General features: G+C 63.5%; 1 protein-coding gene across 1 annotated transcript in view; it reads right to left on the bottom strand.

Moving 5' to 3' along the window:
- The window catches only part of LOC117641132 (transcriptional activator cubitus interruptus), a 56,557-nt gene that overhangs the window by 4,588 nt on the left and 31,460 nt on the right, over window positions 1-20,509 (bottom strand). Inside the window, exons 2-6 of the mRNA XM_034378249.1 lie at window positions 12,211-12,386; window positions 3,013-3,099; window positions 983-1,171; window positions 321-811; window positions 85-234 (exon numbers count right to left, since the gene is read on the bottom strand). Coding sequence (XP_034234140.1) covers window positions 85-234; window positions 321-811; window positions 983-1,171; window positions 3,013-3,099; window positions 12,211-12,386 — 1,093 coding nt within the window. The remainder of the gene's footprint in view (window positions 1-84; window positions 235-320; window positions 812-982; window positions 1,172-3,012; window positions 3,100-12,210; window positions 12,387-20,509) is intronic.

Genomic DNA, 20,509 nt, shown 5'->3' with positions numbered 1-20,509 from the left:
AAGTGTCACTTGCAATGATGATGGTAAAGAACCAAACTGGGACTAATCTGTTCAAAATAATCTGAATCGACCCTTAGGCCTCACCGTGCATTTATGTGGCTTTTCTCCCGTGTGTCTTCTCATGTGCACGACGAGCATGTACTGCGCCTTGAAGGGCTTCTCCTCCCTCGTGCACTTTTCCCACCGGCAGACGAAGGACTTTTTGTTGGCATGAATGTGATCACTATTGATGTGCTGTGAACAGACAAAATCTCCCGTCAACACCTGCGGACAACTGAGGACACGGAGTGATCCAAGCCGGGCAGGGCGGTGCGCTCTACCTTGACGAGCTCGTCCTGGTGCGGGAACTCGCCGGCCGCACACTCCCTCCAGCGGCAGTGCGTCTCCACGAAGTCGTCGGCGGGCTCGTCGTTGCAGTCCGCGCCGCCGGGCGAGGGGTGGTTCTTCTCCTGCTGGTAGGTGAGCGCCGAGCCCGCGCCGCCTCCCCCCGTGCCGGGCTCCCGCTTGATGCGGTGGGCCTTGCGCGGCGTCGAACCCGAGGCGCTCGTGTCGGCCTCGGCGGTGACGCTGCCCGCCACTGGCGGCGACTCCAGCTTCATGTCCAGCTGCAGCTGCATGTCCGCCTTGTGGGCGGCCAGGTGCGCGGCCAGGGGGTGCGGCGGCAGGGAGAAGGGGCTGGCGGGGTGCAGGCCTTGCAGCGGCGGCAGCAGGGGCTGGAAGCGGCCCGAGCTGGCCCGCAGCAGGTGCTCCTGCAGCTGCTGCAGGTGGGGCGCCATGCCGGGGTGCATGGACAGGGCGGGACTGATGGCACCTGCGGAGCAAACAGAGTCAGTACGGAGCGCCCGCGCGGTAGGCAACCCAACGCACGCCGACCCGGCGCGAGGGGAGCGCCCGAAGGGTAGGCAACCCATCGCACGGGCCAGCCTCGCGCCGAGTGGCCGAGGGGAGGGCCTTCTTGGCCTGCCATCTTACTGCATCTTACCGGCTGAAAGGTGGCCGTACGAGCCGCTAGCGGACGACGACCGCGATCCATGGGCGATGGAGACGAGGGAGTTGGGGGAGAAGCGGATCATGGAGTTGATGTCGAACGAGTCCGAGTACGGCGACGACGACAGCGCCCTCTTGCGGCTCTGCCGTAGACTGCCGGGCCGCGGACTGGCCAGTCGAGACCCTGGAACAGCAGAGGAAGGCAAAATTTCAAATGGATGTCCGTTCGCGTGTTGCAACTGTGTAGAACTGCCGCGTCTTGCTTCCGAAGCACCGAAGCCGAAGCCGGCCGCCCAATCGCCAATCGGCCAGGTGAGGGAGGCCGAGCGTGAAGGGCTGGCGGCGCTGGCGGCGCGCAGCCAAAGGACTCTCAGGCCAAAGCGCAGACAAGGAAGCGCCGGCGAACAATAACCTGAAGCCTGAAGCCTGAAGCGCGCCGAGGTGCGCCGAGCAGAGCGGCAGGCCGTCAGGACGTCGCCACCGGACTGCGTGGCCGAGCATCCCCCCCCCCCCCTTCTCTCTCTCTCCCTCTCTCTCGCCCTAATTGCCCGCTTGGCTGATTGTCTCGCATCGTATTAGTCCATCGCGTTAGTTCCGCCTCACGGGATTTGCAAAACCGCATCACAGAACACCACAGATCAAGCCGTAGCCGTGCCCTGTATGCCGGCGGCAAGCAGCCCCCCCCCAAAAAAAAACAACAAAAAACAACAACAAAAAACGCTGATTTTAGGGCTCTAGATAGCCGCCTGAAAGGTGGGCAAAAAGCCATACTTTGCACCTGTAAGTACGGTAGGCAAGATGCCACCCCCCGAAAAGGCCGCCCCTGGATCCGCCACTGCCGCCGGGAGTGACGCGTTCTCGCTATCGAAGCCCTTCTAGGAACACGTTCAACGACTTCTATCAGACGGCGGCAAAAGTCGGCCCGCGTCAGAGCGGCAGCCTCCCTCTCCCAGTGCTGGAAGGCCGAAGGTGGAAATGTTCCTGGAAACATTTTTCGGGCCGAAATACGAGACGCGTCCGAACGCGTCGCAGCACTGTGTCGCAGCGGGGCATCCAGGGACGGGCCAACGGCGGGCAGCGGGCACGTCGCCCGCAGCCCTGCCTAGGTTTAGTGCGCGTCCCTTGCACCTTCTCGGAAAGGCAGGGCGGGGCGGGGAGGGGCGGGGAGGGGCGGCGGCCAGGCTGTCCACCGGCCTTTTTCTTATTCTGGCCTTTTCGTCCCCAGTGGCACAAACTGGCCACCCCCACCCCACCCCCTCCCCCGCACCGCTCTGCCTGTGCTCTGCGGGGAGGAGGCACTCACCTCTGTGGCTTGACATGTGCTTACTCAGTGAACATTGTGCAATTACGTTTTGGACTTTATTACACCTATTCCACCTATTGGATTCAAAACAAATTGTAAATAGAGTTGACTGTTGAAAGGAAAACCTCCCACACGAATAAAGAACAAAGATTACTGACAAAGGGACGGATAACCCAATCGAGTACAGCCGCAAAAATATGGCGCGATATCCGTACATCCAGCATTTAAATTTCCCGCTTGTCAAAAATGCATCCGCTCGTCTCGAAATTTAAAAATGAAATAGACGACGCGGATAAAAAAAATGCTAATTGATGACAGGAAAACAAAAATTTTGCAAACGGCAACGCGCGGATAGCACCACGCCACCTTACCCGCGCCTTTACGGGAGGGACAGGAGGGACGGACAAAAAAAGTACCGTACGACGGCACCACGCATTCCTGCCGATGCTGGCGATGCACTTGTGGGGGATTACCGAGCCTAGCCGTCTCTCTGTCTCTCTCTCTGCCTCTGCCTCTCTCTGATCACGCGAATAGCCCAGCCCGCCTTTTGTCCGCACAGCGCGCACAGCCCGGCCGGCCGGGTCGGACACAGGGTCGGACCGGCTGGCCGGCAGATTTGTTGACAATCTCAACAGTGTGCAAGCGCGGTCATTGTGTGCACGTCCAGGACGTCCACGTCCGCGACGTCCCTCCTCCACGTCCGCACGTCCAACTCTACTCACCTTCGATGGAGAACGGGAACTCGGAGCTGGCCAGGGTGGACGGCGGCGGCTGCAGTGAGCCCAGGTAGTCCGGAGGAAGCCCCAGCCCTGGAACAGGGAGGACGGCGACGTCAGTACGTCGGTACACGCGCTGGTCACCGCGAGCAAGGTGCACGTGCACCGTCACAAGCAGCGAACATTAGCAGCAGGGCCAGCAGGGCCAGCACAGGGTTGCGGCTGCAGGCCTGCAGGCTCAGTGAGCCTGGACGCGCCCTGGAGCGTCCGGCGACCCCCTGCAGACCGATTCCGACTGTCGTTTTCGTCGCTGTCTCTCTCCCACCTACAGCGGGCGCTCCATGAGTGCGAGAGAGACGTGTACCGACCAAGACGGCGATCGGAATCAGCCTGCAGGACGCGAGCCGCTCGCGGCGTGGAGGCCACGACGTTCACCGGGTCCCTTTGGGGCGAAGACACGGCGAAGACGGGCAAAGGCAAAATAGACTGGAAACAATCGGACAATGAGGCCCGCGCATTGTCCGAGCACTGCCAGAGCGCTGCCGGCACGCACGCCACGCACGGCGGCGAGCGGGAGAGAAAATCGGACGCGGAAAACCAATTCAAAATGGCGGCGATTCGCCGCGCTGACGACTGCAGAGGTAATATTTGCAAAGTGTCGTGGAAACATGCTAATTTTGCGCGCGCCGACGGGGAGGTGTCCCTCGCGCTCGTCGGCAGCACTACACCATCAGGGGTGCATCGCATGGGTGCATCGCACCGCAGTCAACGCACGGCAATCATGCACTGAGATGCATTCCGATGCAGCAATGCACCCGACCGTCCTGTGATTTCTCGCAGACGTTCGCCGATGCAAGAAAACGGCACCCAATCGACAAATGCATCCACACTGCGGCTGTCGAAAAATCCAGCAGCAGTTTTGCCAACGCAGCGGCCTCCCTCGTCACTTCGCGCAGCCTCCGGGTGGCGCACTGCACGCCGCCTTGCCGCCAGCAGGGCGGAGATACACTTCGGCATTTCCAAACTCAATCCTTCAGAAAGTCCTTTCGGCATAATTCACTCGCGGGGAATCCACTTATAGTTTCCGGCGGTTGGTACTCCTCTCTGGCGGCGCCGGTTCGAAGTTATCTGTCCTGGGAGCGCTCCGAGCGGCGCTCTGCGCATTCCCGAAGCACTTCTAGGCGCCACACTCACAAGCTCACACTTGCAGACACACAAACACGCGCACACACTGCGGGGGGTTCGCCCCGGCTGGCCCGGATATCCACTGGGGGCACTCACAGAAGGGTGGCAGGGGCTGGTATCCAGGCGGGTGGCAGTACTCCATGGGCCGCGGCCCCAGTGCACTGGCTCCCCACATGACCCGCGGTTCGATCATGTCACTCTGGGGCACACGCACACACGCACACACACGCACGCACGCATCGGCTCAGGGGCCGGCCAGCACGGGTACGGAACGTTACGGCACGACCACAGCGCGGCGCACACCTTCCTCGCGCGGGGGCTCAGCTAGCACTGACGAACGAGACGAAAACGAAGAAGGAGAGGAGGAGGAGGATGAGACCGGAGCGGCGGGCGGGGGAGGGGGAGGGGGCTGGCAAGGTCGGAGCCCCGGCGCGCTACGAGCGGCGGGGCCGAAACGAGCGGCGAGCCCAACAAGAAGAAGAGGACTAGGAGGAGGAGGAGGGGGAGCAGCCGGCACGGGAGGGTCTCTAGATGGCGGAGGAGCGGAGGAAGAGCGCAGCGAGCACCGCAGCAATGCAGGGGGGCTTCGGCACGTCGGCTGGCCGGCCGGCTCGGCTCGGGCCGCGTTGGCCGCGTGGGAGGAGGGAGGCGAGGAAGCAGTGCTCTTGCTCTTGTCGCTCGCCGTGTTGTCGGCGAGGCACTCTGCAGCGCAGCGAGCAGCCCGAGCAAGACGTCGCCGGCTTTATGAGGAAAAGGCGTCCCAGCCGCCCGCCCCGCCCCGCCCCGCCCGGCACCCCGAGCAGGGTCCATGGTCCTTGGCGAGGCCTTGGCATAGTGGGGCGGGAAAAAAACGGGCATTCCTTTCAGTGCGACTTGGACGCAGGCACCGCCGGGGGTGGCCGGGGGGTGCGGGGCGACCAAACTGCACCAAGGCGAACTAAGGTGACCATGCCGCCCACAACAACGGGGTCCATTCACCTGGCCAGGCCTGGCCCCCACAGGCGCGGGTTGATGAGAAGGCGTCAGACGCCGGGCCGCGCAACACCACCGGAAGGATGGAGGCCGGCAGTGCGAAGAAGAAGAAGGAGAAGAAGAATTTGGGTGGGACTTGTCCGCAGGGGGCCGTCCGGCCTGTCCAGCCCACCGCGAGCACCGCCCGGCGGTAGCAGTGTGTGGTGCTTCCGTGCGAGTGTGTGTGTGTGTGCTCCACACGTTTCCAAAAAAGGGCGAGTGGCCAGGACAGCCAGGACGCGAGGGTCATTCGGAGACGCCATGCTACGCCATGCGCGCGGCGCGGCAGTATAACGACAACGGCAGCAGCAGCGTTCTCGGCAGAGCAAGAGAAGAAATAAGAAAAATAAAGAACGGGGGGAAAAGAAAAGAAAAACAAGGAAAATCGCTGGAATCGCATCGCAAGGCAACGAGTGCAGTCCGGAGAAGAGAAGAAAAGAGACATCGGCCTCGGATGCAAGTCACTGTTTGGGTTTACAACGACGGGGCCGCCTCCTCCTCCCCTCCCGCTCCAGCACCGCTCCAGCGCGCGCGTGTATGTGTGTGTGTGTGTGCGTGCGTGTGTGTGCATGCTCTCACGACGGGCGAGGCTTTAATTAAGGCGAACATTTCGTTTTTATTTACTGAAACGTCGGATTGATAAATCATACATCGACGTGGTGGCTCGCGGTGGGCGTGGCGGGGCGTGGCGGGGCGTGGCGGGGTGCGGTGTGGGTGAAGTGTGGCGTTCCAGCGAGCCGTTCCAGGGTTCCAGGCGTGCAGACGCAGGGGATGGCCGGCCGTGCCAGCCGCCCGGAGTGGCGCTGAAACGCTTTCTGGAGTGATTCCAGGTCCGCCGGAATCTGCAGGCGGTGGCCATCTTCCCGCATCGAGTTGCTGCAGCCCTTGCAGCCCTTCCCGTCCCTCCAGGCTGCAGGGCCTGCAGGATGAATGGGGAGGAAGGCGCACGCAACGACGAGGGCCGGAGCATGGAGGAGAGAGAGGGAGAGAGGGCCGCGGACGCGGCGGGCGCGAAGAAGTGGAGGGGAGGTGGTGCAGCGGCTGCAGCGGCGGGCGGTTGGGCGGCGAGGCAGCGCGGACAGCGTGAAAAAGGAAGAAAGGCGGAGAAGATAAGCGGGAAGAGGAGGAGGAGGAGGACAACACGAATTAAGAAATCAAGCATCGTTGGCTCTGTTCCTTCGGTTCCTTTCGGTCCGCCCGGCCACGGTGCCACGGTAATCAGCCAGTCAGGTGTTATAGTTAGTGCCTCAGCCTCGGCCTCAGCCTCCCCGGTCCGGCGGGCTGGCGGCTGGCGGGCCAGAGGGCCAGAGGGCTCCACCCAGACAGGGGCGTAGCTAAGCGCGGTGCTTCCGCCCCAAGACGAGCTCTCCGTGTTCCGGCGTGGGGTCGACGGCCCGCCCTGCCCTGGCCACCCTGGCCCTGCCCTGGCCCTGCCCTGGCCCTGCCCTGGCCCTGCCGGCCGGCGGTATCACGCTTACTACAGTTGGTAAGTGCGACGCTAGTGCGACGCCCGCGTTCAAGTCCCCGGACCCTTTCCGGGCCTCGGCCCCTCGTCCGCCATTTCGCTCTTGGCCGGCCTGGCGTGCCTGGCGTGCCCGGCGCTGGCCGCGCCGTGTTCTCGAAACAAGGCGACCCGGCGGAGGCTGTCGAGCCGATTCGCACCTGGACTGCCAGCGATAAGGTCCTTAATGAGATAATTAGTTAACCGCGCCGCGCCGGCAGCAGCGGGGCCGTCGAACCTGATCCGCGCGACAAGATCACGTGGCCGTCGGGCTAGACGTCGCCGTGAGGACCAAATCAACACGCATCCTCGCAGCGTGCTGCCTTTTGTTCGACGGAGAAAGTGTCCTTGAGTGATTGCGAGTCAAGGAGCCGGCACGGCACGGCGCGGCGCGGTGGCCTCCAAGGACCACCGCAAGGACGCGGGCAGGCTTTACTCGTTCGTGGGGGGCACTGCAGGCACTGCACTGCCGGCACGGCCGCCACGGCCTGTGGTATGCGTTCCCCGCGGGTACCGGGTACTTCCTCGGGAACTCCCGGGTGCCGGTAATTGGTATGTTGAGATGAAACGCCCCAATCCGGCTGCGCCGTGGCTGCGCCCTCTCCAGCGGGGCTGCTCCAGGGAGTCCAGAGCCTCCAGGGCCTCCAGGTGGGGCCCGCCGCCATGCCCGCCTCCTCCAGGCTGCAGCCACGGTCCAGGGAGAAAGGCGCGGTGGGGAGCGGCCAACAATCGTCCTGCTAACACCACGCTCATTTCCTCCACTACTCGGCCCCTTTGTGGCGGCAGCCGCCTCGTCCGACACGTTGTCCGGGACGCACTGCGGGACGGGCGTAGCGGCGTGGGGCGTGGCGGCGTACGGGGGCGCGGGTAACTTGAGCCACCTCGCCGTAATACTTCAGCCTACAGCCGCCCGACGGCGTCTTGGTGGAGTCCTGACCAACCCGCCAACCGGCCGGCCGATGACGCCATGCAACATCGCGAACTCATTGGCACGGGACGGGGTCAGGCGCCGAACAAAAACACGGGCTTTTTGTTGTTACACACGGGGCGTGCTTTTTTTGGCAAAGGTGATGACGATGATGGCGACGTGTGTACCTGCGAAGCAGCAGTCGGAAGGGGAGGAGTTGGCCTAACAGCGATCCGGGTACCCGAGGGGCCGAGGGTCCGGGATCGTTCCTTTCGGAGGAAATTGAGAAATTACAGCGCGCGAGTGGCGGTGTGCCGGCAGAGCGTGGCAGAGCGGTGCACAGCCGCCGGTGTGTGTGTAGGAATGACTGAAGGAGACGTCGCCGTCTGGTTGGTCCAGTCCGTGCGTGTGTGTGTGTGTGCGTGCGAGCGCGTTTGCGTGTGCGTGCAGACCCGCGACCGCACGGTCGTTACCCCAAAGGTGCACCTGATTTATAAGACTTGTCGCTTGGCAGCTGTTATGACGACGACGCGGAGCCGCCCTTCCAGCCGCAGTCTGCACACGCACACGGCCAAGCACACTGCCAAGCACGGCCAAGCACACGGACAGACACAAGAGCGCGCACGGGGGCCATTCATCGCGGCATGGCGCGGTCTAACCATTTTACGATAGAAACCTCGCCCCCTCCACTTTCTGGAAAGATGATGGCGCGCCGTCACGCCGCGGACATCCTTCCTTCTAATGCCCTTCGAGGCCCTCTACTGGGCGGGGCGGGGCGGGGCGGCACCGGTCCTGCTGGGCCCCGGGCCCTTCTCGGCCCTCCCCGGGACACGCTCGATCAGGCCGCGGAGATACGGGCCCCGAGAAATGAGAGGCACAAAACAGCTTTATCAATACCATTCCGGGATTCCAGGTCCAGGACGTCGTTGTCTCCGTCTCGTTCCTCTCCAGCCTCCTCCCTGACTGGATGACTGAATAGCCGAATCCCTGAATCCACAATCCACCCGCAGGGCATGCACTTACAGTGTGCGATCCGCAGCGCAAACACTGCAGTGCTCCATCGGCGGATAGGCAAACAAACTCGACGCGAACTTCTCGGGGATGAATGAGTCCCGAGCTGCAGTGTGGGGCTGCAGTGTGGGCAGTGTGGGGCTGCAGGACGCGGAGACGCGCAGGATGCCGGAGGGAGATACCGGAGGCGGTAAATGAGACTCGCCCCGACGTCTCATCTCGTGCGCCCCGAAAATAATATTAATAATAACAACAACAACAAGGATGAAAAAGAAACGAAACTGGGAGAAGGCAGTGTGGGCCCCGCGGTGGCCCCGCGCGGTGGGGCCGCGGAGCCGTGGGCGGCAGCGAGTGGCCCCAAAGGGGGTCCTCGGGGCTGTCTGGCTGTCTCGGCTCAGGTGTGGCTGCCACCGCCGCGGGTTGCCTGCCGCGCCCGAAGAAGTGCCTCACGCCTTTGTGCCTGCCGTCCAAATTCAACAAGTTTTTGGTCAGGAAAGAGGAAACTGCACAAAAACTGAAACGGCCGAAACCCGGATTTGGTTGTGCGCAACGCAGAAAGTAGCAAATGCAAATGCAGACAACGATATTCTTCCAGCCGCCGCAGTCCGGGTTCACGCTCATCATTTTTCGCCTTCACAAACCGGGCCGTTATAGCCGGTCCGAAAGAATCGTCCGAAGATGACAGGGGGTCCGTGTGGGGCCGCGCGCCGCCGCGCCGCGCACGCATGCGGCCTGAGCCCCCCAGGTATTAATAAACGAAAAAGAAGTCATCAAAGTCCAGATTATCGATCGAGGCAATGAAATAATTCGATGCCGGAATCAAACGAGAAATCTGTTATGAGGCGGTGATCGAGGTGCCGAGCCAGCAGCGTGTGTGTGTGTGTGTGTGTGTGAGAGAGAGAGAGAGAGAGAGAGAGAGAGAGAGAGGGGGTGTGTGTGTGTGTGTGTGTGTGACTGTCTGCGTTCTCCTTCACGCACGAGCTTGTTCTTTAGAAAATGTCTCGCGCAAAGAAAGTCTATATTCCGGACGAATTTCTTCCCGGGACGTCACTCACACACACGCACACAACCACACAACCGAGAGAAAACCACCGCAACAGACGTTTTTCTTGAAGGGCGGAACAATTTCTGTTTGATCCTTTTTTCCCAGCAGTCGTGTTCACAGAACACGGAAAAGGATGAATGTATATTGATGTGGTTTTTCTGTGAGAATAAGAGATTATAGTTACGTGGGGCCTGCAGTCCAGGGGGCCCCCTGATTACTTCCCAGTGCCCCCCACGGACGCAGCGCCCCGCCCCGCCCCGCCACGGCCCCCACGGGCACAACATGACCGCTACACTGTCTGTCGTGATGAAGCAGGTCGCCGGGTAATCAAATCAGAAAACAAGCGTGGCAAATCGCCGGCCCCACCGAGATTCGAACCCCGAACCCCAATACATGAAATGAAAAATGCTCTCCTATAGAAATGGAACTCTTTTCTCCTCCCTGCCGCCCCATTAATGCGCATGTTTCTATTTTTATTGTGCTTTTTTTCCAGCCGGCGTGGCGTCCTGGACACGTGTGCGCCGAGGGGCACATCGCACACATGGAAGCCTCAACCTGACTCGTCCTTTTTTATCCGTGTATGTCTGTCTGCCTGTCTGTCTGCCTGTCCGTCCGTCCGTCCGTCGGTGTGCCCGTCATTCCTGACCCGTTCCGCGAGGTCTTTGGCACGTGATCGGCGTGTCGCGACCGCAGCCACAATCACCGCCACTATTGTTGCAAACAGTCCGAGATGGATGGATGGATAGATGGATGGACGGTTGACAGCGCGGCTCGCGGCCCTCGCGGCATGGCGGCGCGGCGACCTGCGATCCGGAATGCAGCACCGAAAACCGCAACAGTTACTTCTTTTACGTCCTCGCCGTCCTCGTCGTCCTCGTCGTGGTGCTCGTCGTCGACTGCTCCGGACAGCCGCCGAAGGACGACGAGGGGATAGCGCGGCGTGCCCCCGATAGGGCCTAAAGCGAAGTGTGTGTGCGCGTGCGTGTGTGTGTGTGTGAGTGAGCCAAGGCGTGGGCCGCTCTAAACAAAACACGGGGCCCAATAACATGGCGGCCGCTGTCCCCACAATGGCCGCGCTGACCGCGCACAGCGCCGCGCCAACGGCCCTCATGACTCACTCACTTACGACCGGCCCCCGGCTCCAGCCCGCCCCGCCGCCGTACTCGCTTACGGCCGGCCCCCGGCTGCGTGGTGCTGCGTGTCGCGGCCAGGCGCGTCACTTAGGACCCAATTACCATAAATTGCCGGTAAATAACGTCTTTATTAGAGGGCCGCGCACGGCACCACGGCACCACCAGGGCTCGGCCCTCGGCCACGCGTCGGGGGTGCCGGACCGGGGCGACTGGAACCTGGCGTCCGGGGGCCGTCGAGGAATGAGCTGGGACGCAGAGGGCATCCCCAACGAGGCCAACGAGGCCGCAGCCTGCCCTCCACGGGACGAGACTCAGCTTGACGCGTCATCTTGACGTGATCAGGATAGGATCGAGGGCGATGTCGTTTTGTCGATTAGCATTGGTGCTTCGGTTTTGTTTCCCGCCACAATTTTCAACGAGTCAAGTCCCCAGACCAAAGTGAGGAGACTACAACCGCACGAAAAAGGAAATTGGCGAGGGAGAGGAATTTATTTGGGAGCGCATCGCCGCGCAGCGCCACTGCGATGGCGGACGGTCCCCGCGGTCCCCGCAGGCCCCCGCGGCCCCGGCACGGCGACGCGCACGGCGAGGAGGCGAGGGGCAGCAGTGCTCGTTTGAGAACTGGATCTCCAGACGTATAAAGTGGTTTAGGGACTCGACTCGTTCTGTTCTCCTGGATTGGACTGCGTGTAGCTACTCGATGGAGTGTCGCGCCGGAGGAGGAGACGAGAGAGGAAGAGAAGAAGAGGATGGAGAAGAAGCGGGGCGCAAGCAGGAGGAGAAGGTGGCGCGGCGAGGGGCGGAGGAAGTATCATTTTCCGGTTGATGAGTAATTATAAACCGAAGGAGGCGCCAAGTGCCGCTCACTGCAGGCGCTGCAGGCCGTGCTGCAGGCCGTGCTGCAGGCCGTGCTGCAGGCCGTGCTGCGGGCCGTGCGGCGTGGCGTGCGCAGGAAGGGCGCAGCACGCAGCGCGACGCAGCGCGACGCAGCGCGGCGGAGGGGCTTTGTTTTCAGAGTGTCGCCGCGTCCACCGGCAGCGCGCGCAGCCAACCTGCATGGCCGCGCCATCCGAAAAAACAGTGGCGGTGGCAGATTTCATAACGTCTCAACGGGCAGCCGCACTTTCCAAATCAGTTTGGAGAGGTTTCGCACAGAGGTGCCTCGCATGGCGATGGATCGACCGGTGTCGCTAGCGGTCGCTGGCCCGAAGGTGTCCGAAGGTCCCCGAAGGCTGGCGGACGTCGTCGCGTATTCCCGACGCCTACGGCCCCCTCCACTTCCTCCACACGTGCATAGTCGTGACCGGACGGGCCGGACACGTGTCGGAAACCAGACAATTAGCAAACCGCGTGACGCCGGCGCACCGTCTCCCTCGCTCTCGGGGAGACAGAGTGACGAAATGACACTCACCGTGTAGAGAGGCTGCCGGCGAGTAGAGGTGCTCCATGTAGGGGTTGAGTCGGTAGGCGGGGTGGAAGTGCTCGACGCCCGCGGCGCCCCCGCCCCCCGCCCCCGCCACCGCGCCAGCCGCCCGCCGCGCGGCCAGCAGCTGGAGTTCCGGCAGGCTGGAGCCGGAGCCGCTCAACCTGCAACACAAGCGCCAATCAGAATCCAGCATTGCGACAAACACGCCCGATGCGATACTGCATGGTGCACAGAAAACAAAAACAAGTGCATCGCGTCAAGGCACTGTAGGGGATGGTCGTGGAGGAACTGCACAGACTCCACGCATTTCCGGCGCGCTGGCCGCCCCTCGCGCTAATGTGGCGCCCCTACTGCGCCTGGCCACTCTCGCAGGGCGCAAGCTGCAGACAGAGCGAGAAAGAGAGACAGAGAGAGAAGGTCGTTAATTTGCGGCGAGGGCCATTCCGCTCACTCCTGCTCTGGAAAATGTTGTCGCTGTCAGCGCGGCCGTTCGTCTCCCATTCGTCTGCGGCCCATTCGCGCTGCAGCCACCAGCCACCTTGCGCGCCGGAACACGAAAAACACGAAAACGCAACGAGAAACCTTTTTTCCCGGAACCTGGCGTTGGCAGCGTGGCGGCGCGGCGTGTTCGCCCATTTGCTGTTTCTTGTTGTTCCGAAACGACGCCCCCGGGGGACGGCGGGGACGGCGGGGCGGAGAGGCTGCACATCGCATCCCCCAGGAAGCAGAAGGCAGGGAGGTGTGCGGTGTGCACAGTGTGGGCACCTCGCCGACAGGCCGACAGCCCGACGGGCGGACGCGTCAACTAAAGGGTGAGAAATGGTGCGCCTGCTGGCGCCGGGCTGGCGGACTACCCCTTGCAGTGTCGCGGCCGTCGCTCATGGCTATGATCGTGGTGCTGGTGGTGATGTTGGTGGTGGTGGTGTTGGTGATGTTGGTGGTAATGATGCTGGTAGTGATGTTGGTGGTGATACTGGTGATGCTGGTGGTGTCTCATGGTAGCGCAAAACGGATCTTGTTGTTGTTGTGGTGGTGGCGCTGGCCGGAGACGCTGTGACTCAGCCACCTCAGCCCACAGGAACACGGGCAGGTCGCGGCAGGCTGCTCGAGGCTCATCTCGCCTGGATGGCCGGCAGTCGAGGCAGTGCAATGCAAATGCGATTCCCCTGCAATCCAGCAATGGCACCCCCTAGTGGCACCCCGCTGCCGTGCTGGCAGTGTGCTGGCAGCGCAGGCACTCAGCGAACCGGAGCGGTGCAACGCCGGCCAGGTCATCAGGTGATTTTCCCTGAACGCTTTCGGCTGGCTTCGGTGCAAGATCGGGGCGCGGCGTAGACGACCTCTCCCCCCTCCCCCCGCCTCCGCCCCCGCGGCAGGAGGAGGGGGCTATTTCCAACCGAAGGGACAGAGCCCCTGCGTGCGCGGCGTGCGCGGCGTGCGTCGCGGCGGCAAGGCCTGCGCCGACGGCGATCCTACGATTCACACGAGCAAGCAGACGACGCGACGCGACGCGGCACGGCGGCATTCGTACGACGAAAATCTCGGCCGCGGCGCGGAGTTGGACGGTCGGAGAGCGTCGAAGAATGAAGCGTTTTCACGGCGAATTCGTGGGCGTTCCCCCGCCGCGAGAAATCCATGCACTTGCCGCCAGTCACGCCCGAGAGCCGAGGGGGAGGGGGGAAGGGGGGAGGGGCTGGTCGTGAACGCGTTATTTCCGTCACAACACCTCTCCCTGTCATCTGCAACGCCTGGCAACGCCAGTAAAAGCGATCAAATGAATAGAACAAGCGGGAGAGAGTCAGCGGGCGCCCCCGTAATATTTCTCCTCCTCCTTCTTCTTCTTCGTCTCCTCCTCCTGCTGCTCTTCCTCCCCGCCCCTGCCGTCCGTCTTCTCGTTAGCGGGGCCCATGTGTTTGGGCAGCACGGCCGATTCCGCCCCCGATAACGGCAGACGCCCCCGACGCCCCCGTTGACACCAGCCGCCTGCCGCCTGCCCTTGCCGCCAGGCCACGCCACGCCCGGCCCCCAATGTATTCAAATCGGTCGCAACGGCACGCCCAAAAACAAGTGGGGTGAAAATAAAAGGGCGCGTTATCTTATTTTTCAAGTGGAGCGGAAAGTTATTCGGGATTGGTCATGAGAAACTGGAGCCGCAAAAGCAAGGCGAGCCAGAGCCCGCCGCCTCTGGAGGCTGCTGGAGGCTGCCTGCTGTTGCCTGCTGGTGGTGGTGCGGTGTCGGGGATGAAGGTGTTCTCGGCCTCCTCGGCGAGGTGGCGGCGTTGCCGCGCCGCAGGGGCCGCCAGGCCCTTGGCCGCCGCCAGGTAGGACGCACACCTTTTGTGTGGTGCAGGGCGGAGCGCGGCGGAGCCCCGGGCCGCGCCACACCCCGCCCCTCCCCACCCCACCCACATCGCACTGCTGGGGTGAGTCAACAAGCCGTGATATGTTTATTCCTTAATCACCAGCCCTCCCTCTGCCCGTCGGATTTAATAACTCTATTATCCGGCAGCCTCCATACAGTGAGGTACCCGTCGGGCGGGCAGGCACTGGCAGGCACTGGCAGGCAGGCTCGAGGGCCCCGCCACCGCGCCAGCGAGGGCGTAACTTTACAGATTAAGTTGTTGCCGTTCACGCAACTCACCCTCGCTCCCCCGCCGCCACCGCCCCCGACCAAGAGGTAGCCGAACCAATCGCAGCACCCAAAAGGACCGAAAAACTTGCCTTTCTTTCCATTCTGCGCGGTGCCATCCGCCACCACCACCACCAGCTCACACGCACAAGTCGCAGACAAAATCGTAAAATTTAACGGTCTCGAAAAAAGACGTTCCTGAAAGGAGGACACACTTTTCTGTGGCGCCGAGCGCGATTTACGATCTTGAAGTGGGCCCGGCCCGGCGCGGCCCGGCCAGCGCCAGCCCAGCGCCAGGGGGTTGCTTCCGAAGACTGCTTTCGTCGCTCTGTCTCTCTCGCACCCGTGGGGCGTCCCGAGAGAGTGCGAGAGAGACAGAGCGACGAATGAGCCGGCAAGGCGGGCCGAGGCGGGCCGAGGCAGGCCCACCAGACGGCGGAGGACGGCCGGGCGGCAAACGCATCCCGGGCAGGTGTCGCAATAAACGTAAACAGCATCGGGGCACCGCGGCGCTGCGGCACGCTGCGGCGCTCGCAGGGGCCGTCGCCAAACGGGGTGCAGTCGCTAAACGCCGAAACCGTGGAGCCGAACCTCGAGCCGAACCTCGAGCCGAACCGAGCGGCGCGGCAGGGCCTTCCTGGAAGCCTTCATGACCGAGTGCACACGACACGGACGGAGGCGGTGCTCGCTCGCCGACCCGGCCACCTGTTGACGCTCCAGCACCGCTCCAGCACCGCTCGGCCGGGCTCCAGACTCCAGCGGTGCAGTACCGTGCGGGTGACATATGATCCTGCGTCACCATGAAAGTCGCGCTGCAGAGCGGCCTGGCTGAGGGCCTGCACTGCGGAGAGACGAGCGGCGGCCTGCACAGTTTCTGCACACCCCCCGCGGGGCAGCCCAGCCCAGCCGCCCTGCCCGGCCCTGCCCTGCTCGCCAACTGGCTGCCCGGCGCTGCCCGGCGCTCGGCCGCTCGTCGGGGGCCGTCCGGGAATTTCAGCGACCACGGACAAAGCGACGACGGACGGGGAAGAGAGTGGCCAGAGTGCGGGCAGCGCGCTGGTGTGGGCGACATCAAGATAGCGCGGGGATCCGCTGGAGGTGGCGAAGCCCTGCGTCCCGGCCCAGTTCCAGGAATGCCGCCGATCCCCCGACACCGATCCCCTTTCCCACAGGCACTCCTTCCCTCCGCGTGGCTCGCCATGGGCGAACAAATCCCGGGGGAATATTAGCCAGTGACATAAAGCAAATTCATCCTTGCAATATTGTGACGCTGTCCGGGAGCAGCGAACCCGAACAGAAAAGCAAACTGCTCCGACGGCACGGCAGTCCGGCCTGCCCTAAGCACACAATCTCCGATTATGACGTCAAGGGAGAGCGGTGGGAGGGGGAAGGGGGGCTTTATGTTGAGCGTGTGTAGGGGTGGAAGCCGCAGGTGGGCCGGCCGGTAACTGCCGCGCTGCGAGCCACACTTACAGTGCTACGGCCGCCGCCCCCCGCTCAGCCTCAGCCCGACGGGCATTCATCTCCGCATCCCTGCAGGCCTGCAGGCCGGCCGGCCCGTACCTGTGCAGGCTGCACCGGGCTGCACCAGGCTGCGCGGCCGCACAATATGTTTCAATTCAGGTGAATTATCGTCAACAATTACAGCCCCGCCGGCCTTTCAGACTCTTTCAGGCTCTTTCGGGGCCTTTCGGGCCGTGAATGCCAAGGGCGGGGCGGGGCAGGATGTGCAGCCCCTGCGTGGGGCTGCGGGGCTCCGCGGGGGGCGGCGAGGATCACAAGAAGGCCCAGCCAACGGCCAGCCAACGGCCAGCCAACGGCCAGCCAACGGCCAGCCAACGGGCGGCTGAGCCGAAGGCAAAGTCAGGGCGGCCGGGCCGGGCTGCTGTGCTGCTGCCGGAACGGAGAGATTAGACAGCAAAAGTGGTCGAGAGGAAGTGCATCGGCGGCACAGCTCGGGTCAGCAGCCAGCGCAACTCGGCCGGCGAGCGGCGGGGCGCGGCGGGGCTCGGTGTGGCGGGGCGCGGCGGGGCGCCGTGCAACAAAGTCGCGTCCGAGAGGCTCCGCGCTCGGCCGCGCCATGGAGGCCACTCATTAGACGCTCCACCGTCCCAGGGCGCCCAGGTCGACGCGCAGCGCGCAGCACGCCCCGACAGCTGTGACTTTCAACAGCCCGTCCCGCCCAAGCTGAGTCCGCCGTGTCCGCGGCCCGGCGTCGGGGCGGCCCGAGCTTTCGGCGCGCCGACGGTGGCCGCCACCCGCAGGTGCCGACGGCCGCCGACGGCGGCGCGAGACGCGGCGACGCGGTGTGCGACGCGGCGTGTGAGGCCCGCGGTGCGGCAGTTTGTCTTCGCGGAAAACCGCCGAGGAGTCGCCAGCTTGTTAATTTCTCTAACTTGTCACAACAGCTGTGTCCGCCCCACACGTCCCCCCCACCTCCTTCTCCCCCACGCGGCGTCAGCGGCCGAGAATTTCCGTCCAAATTGATCGCGCCGCACCGGCCGCCGAGAAAAGAATTCTCAATAAAGGAGGGAAATCAACAACAGCAACGGCCGGCGAAACACAAGCATTTCATTCTCACAATTCCCGCTTATTGAAAACGCTCATCTCTTATTCATGTCCGCGGGCACCATGTGAACACGGCAACACGGCCGTGCGCGATGGCATCACACTCGTAACTTTGGCACGCGAGCACCAGCACGCGTGTAATCTGTGTTTACCCATTTTTTATGAGTTTATTATTATTTCATGCGCTAACTTTGTCTAGCTGGCTGTGTGGCTGTTGTAAAGTGGTGGCGGCAGTTTTCTCGGCTGAAATGCCGCCAAGTAAGTCCAGCCACATTGCCAAGAACCAGGTAAACGTACAATCAGGTGCATGCGCGCTGGCCTGTCCGTCTATCTATCTGTCCGTCTGTCTGTCCGTCTGCCCGACTGTCTGTCTGTCCGCCCGCCGCGCCCAGGGTTAGAAGCAGGAGGGAGAGAGAGGTGTCACGGGAAGACGGAGGGAGCGCGTAAATCTGGCGTGAGCCTCGGCGTGAGCCGCCTCTGTTTAGCGCCGACAACAACCTCCCCAGCCACGCCGCCGCGCCGCCACGCCAGCCACTTCCGGCCCGGGCCGCGGGGAGGGCCTCGGCACCGCCACGCCACCGCCACGGCGCACGGGGCCACGACTGGCTCAGGGCCCGTATAACACCAGGGTAACCATGTGGCCGTCAACATGACGCCCTTTACTGCATCTCGCACCCTCGCGCGGGGCCGCGGGGCCCGGGTTCCAACACCGCACCGCCAAGCCAGCCGCCTCGGTGTCTGGACGGGGAGCGCCGTGCGGGTAGGCCGCCCCGGCGCGAGGCCCTGCGTGGCGGCGCTGCCTACCCTCGACTCGGCGGGCGCTCGCCGGACGCAGTCCTGCGGGCCTGCGGCACGCCGGGGAGGGTTGTCGCCCGCCGCCGCCTTTCCAGTGGGGGTGCGGTCGATCCGCATCCGCCCGGGCACGGCCGCGCCGCGGCCGCGGGGATGGATGGCCCGGGTGGCCCGGACGGCGCGTCCAGGTGCGGCGGTGCGCGCAGCTGCAGGTGGCCTTGGCTGATGGAGGTCAAGGCCACTGTGCGAGAGAGGGGAGGGGGCGGTGCCGTCGGCGACGCCTCGGGGGCCGCTGACCGACGCCGCGGGCACGTTCAACCTCCCCCTCTCCCTGGCGGGCGGCATGGCCGCGGCCCTAACGGCGCTCTCCTTTTCATGTCGTCGTCGCGGCGCTGCCCGCGTCTGATTGGGCTGCCATGAGCCGCTCCTCCGGCACGCCGCCGCGCCGCCACGACAGCGCCTAGCCGCAGCACCGCAGCCGTGCAGCCACACTACGGACGAGGACCTTCTGAGAATCGCGTCTTTGTTAGTGACCATCGGGCAGGCCGGCCGACCGGGCAGGCGGGGCAGGCCCGCTCGAGCGTGCAGCTCACCTCCGTTCGGCCCGGCTCGCCACGGCCCGGCTGCACTCGATCCATCTCGCTGATACACTGTTACACCGTTCGGCATTCGTTGATCGACGCGCCGCGCCGGGCTTCGCGCGCGGCCGCGCGGTTGGAGCAGGTCGGGACGCGCGGCAGGATGCGTGCGTGAGTGTGAGTGTGTGTGTGTATGTGTGTGAGTGTGAGTGTGTGTGTGTGAGTGTGTGACCCAGGCCGGGCTTGTGGCGGTGGCTTGTCTAACGTCAGCGGCATTGGAAGCAGCGCGCGGGCTTTGGTGTAACTCAATCTGGACCGCCTGCACGCCCCGGCGCGCCGCCGCGGTCCGCGCTCCCCCTCCCCTCTCCCCTCCGCGGCGTCGCGTGAGCGCGCGGCGGCGCCAAGGAACAGGCGCCACCGCATTCCGGTAATGAGGTGCCGAGGAAAGCAGCGCACTCGGTGCACTCGATACGAGCCTCGCGCGCACTGCACTGTACTAGCCGAGAGCATTGACACGCACGCCCCGCGCCGCCCCGCGCCGCGGCCGCCAAATAGGCCGTCGTCCTGCTGTGAAAACGGGCGGCAGGAATCCGATCGCCGCATCGCCGCGCATTCCTTCTAATTTTAAGATAAAAAGGAAAAGGCGCGGCGCTCCGGACGACCCCGGCCCGGGGTGCCGCGGGGCTGGGGACACGCCGCGTACGTACACCTAGTCCATAAATTACTCTCCGGTTACGGAAAGGGGCGGGGACGGCGCGCGTGGCTGCGTGCGCGTCACTGCCACCAGTCCAGGAAGAAGAGCAACGTGAACCGACAAGAGTGTTCAATCGTGGCGCGAGCGCGATCAACAGGAACACCAAGATTCATAACTTTTTGTTCCACATTTACACATTTTGGATAGCACCTGCTCCGCGCCGCCGTAGCAGGGCGAGGCCCCTGGTGGAGGGATGCACCCCGAGGGTGCACCTGCAGACATCCCAAGTGTTATAACAAAAAAACAAAATTGAACCCCGAAGAAATTAAAAAACTAATTGCGATGATTATTATTTTAACCGGGTAGCCAACCATCTTCTGGAATGCGCGCGCGGCGCCCAACGGGCTCCTTGGTGCACACACTCACTCACACACTGGACAAGGAACACACACACACACACACACACACACACACACGGCCAGCAGGCTGCCCACAAAGCAGCGCAAACTTGCGAAGCGCATAAATGAATGAAGAACGTTTTCCGCGAGGGCGGTGATGGTGGCAGGCCGGCGCGGCCAAGTCCGGCCGGGCGCGGCGTGTGTGCCGCGGGGCGCGCGGTACTACTGACCTTTCCCGATTTCCACGCGTTTCCCCGTCATTTCCCGGGCGGCGGGCCGAATTTCCCGAGTGACGGTGAAAGTGGCGGGGAGTGGGCAGCACTAGCCGGCAGGCCCCGGCAGGCGGTCGGACGGGCTGCGATGCGAGATAATGCGGGATGGATGGCGGGTGTCGGGTTACACGGTTACACCGACTTTTGTACGGCCAAACGGGCCAGCCAGCCAGCCAGGCAGCAAGCCCCACCACTGAAAAAGGTGAGCAAGTCAATCAGGCGGGCAGCGCCCAGGCAGCGCCCCAGCGCCGCGGACAGAAAGGAAAAACCGCGGCATCCCCAAACCGCAGCATGCGTCCTCCCAAAAAATGAGACTCGAAAGTGAAGACTGTCACGTGGGAAACGGAGGACAG

The sequence above is a fragment of the Thrips palmi genome, unplaced genomic scaffold (assembly GCF_012932325.1).
Source record: "Thrips palmi isolate BJ-2018 unplaced genomic scaffold, TpBJ-2018v1 HiC_scaffold_15, whole genome shotgun sequence".
Classification (NCBI taxonomy): Eukaryota; Metazoa; Arthropoda; class Insecta; order Thysanoptera; family Thripidae; genus Thrips; species Thrips palmi.
Note: the sequence above shows the minus strand (reverse complement) of the source record. Positions and strands in the feature narration are given on the sequence as shown.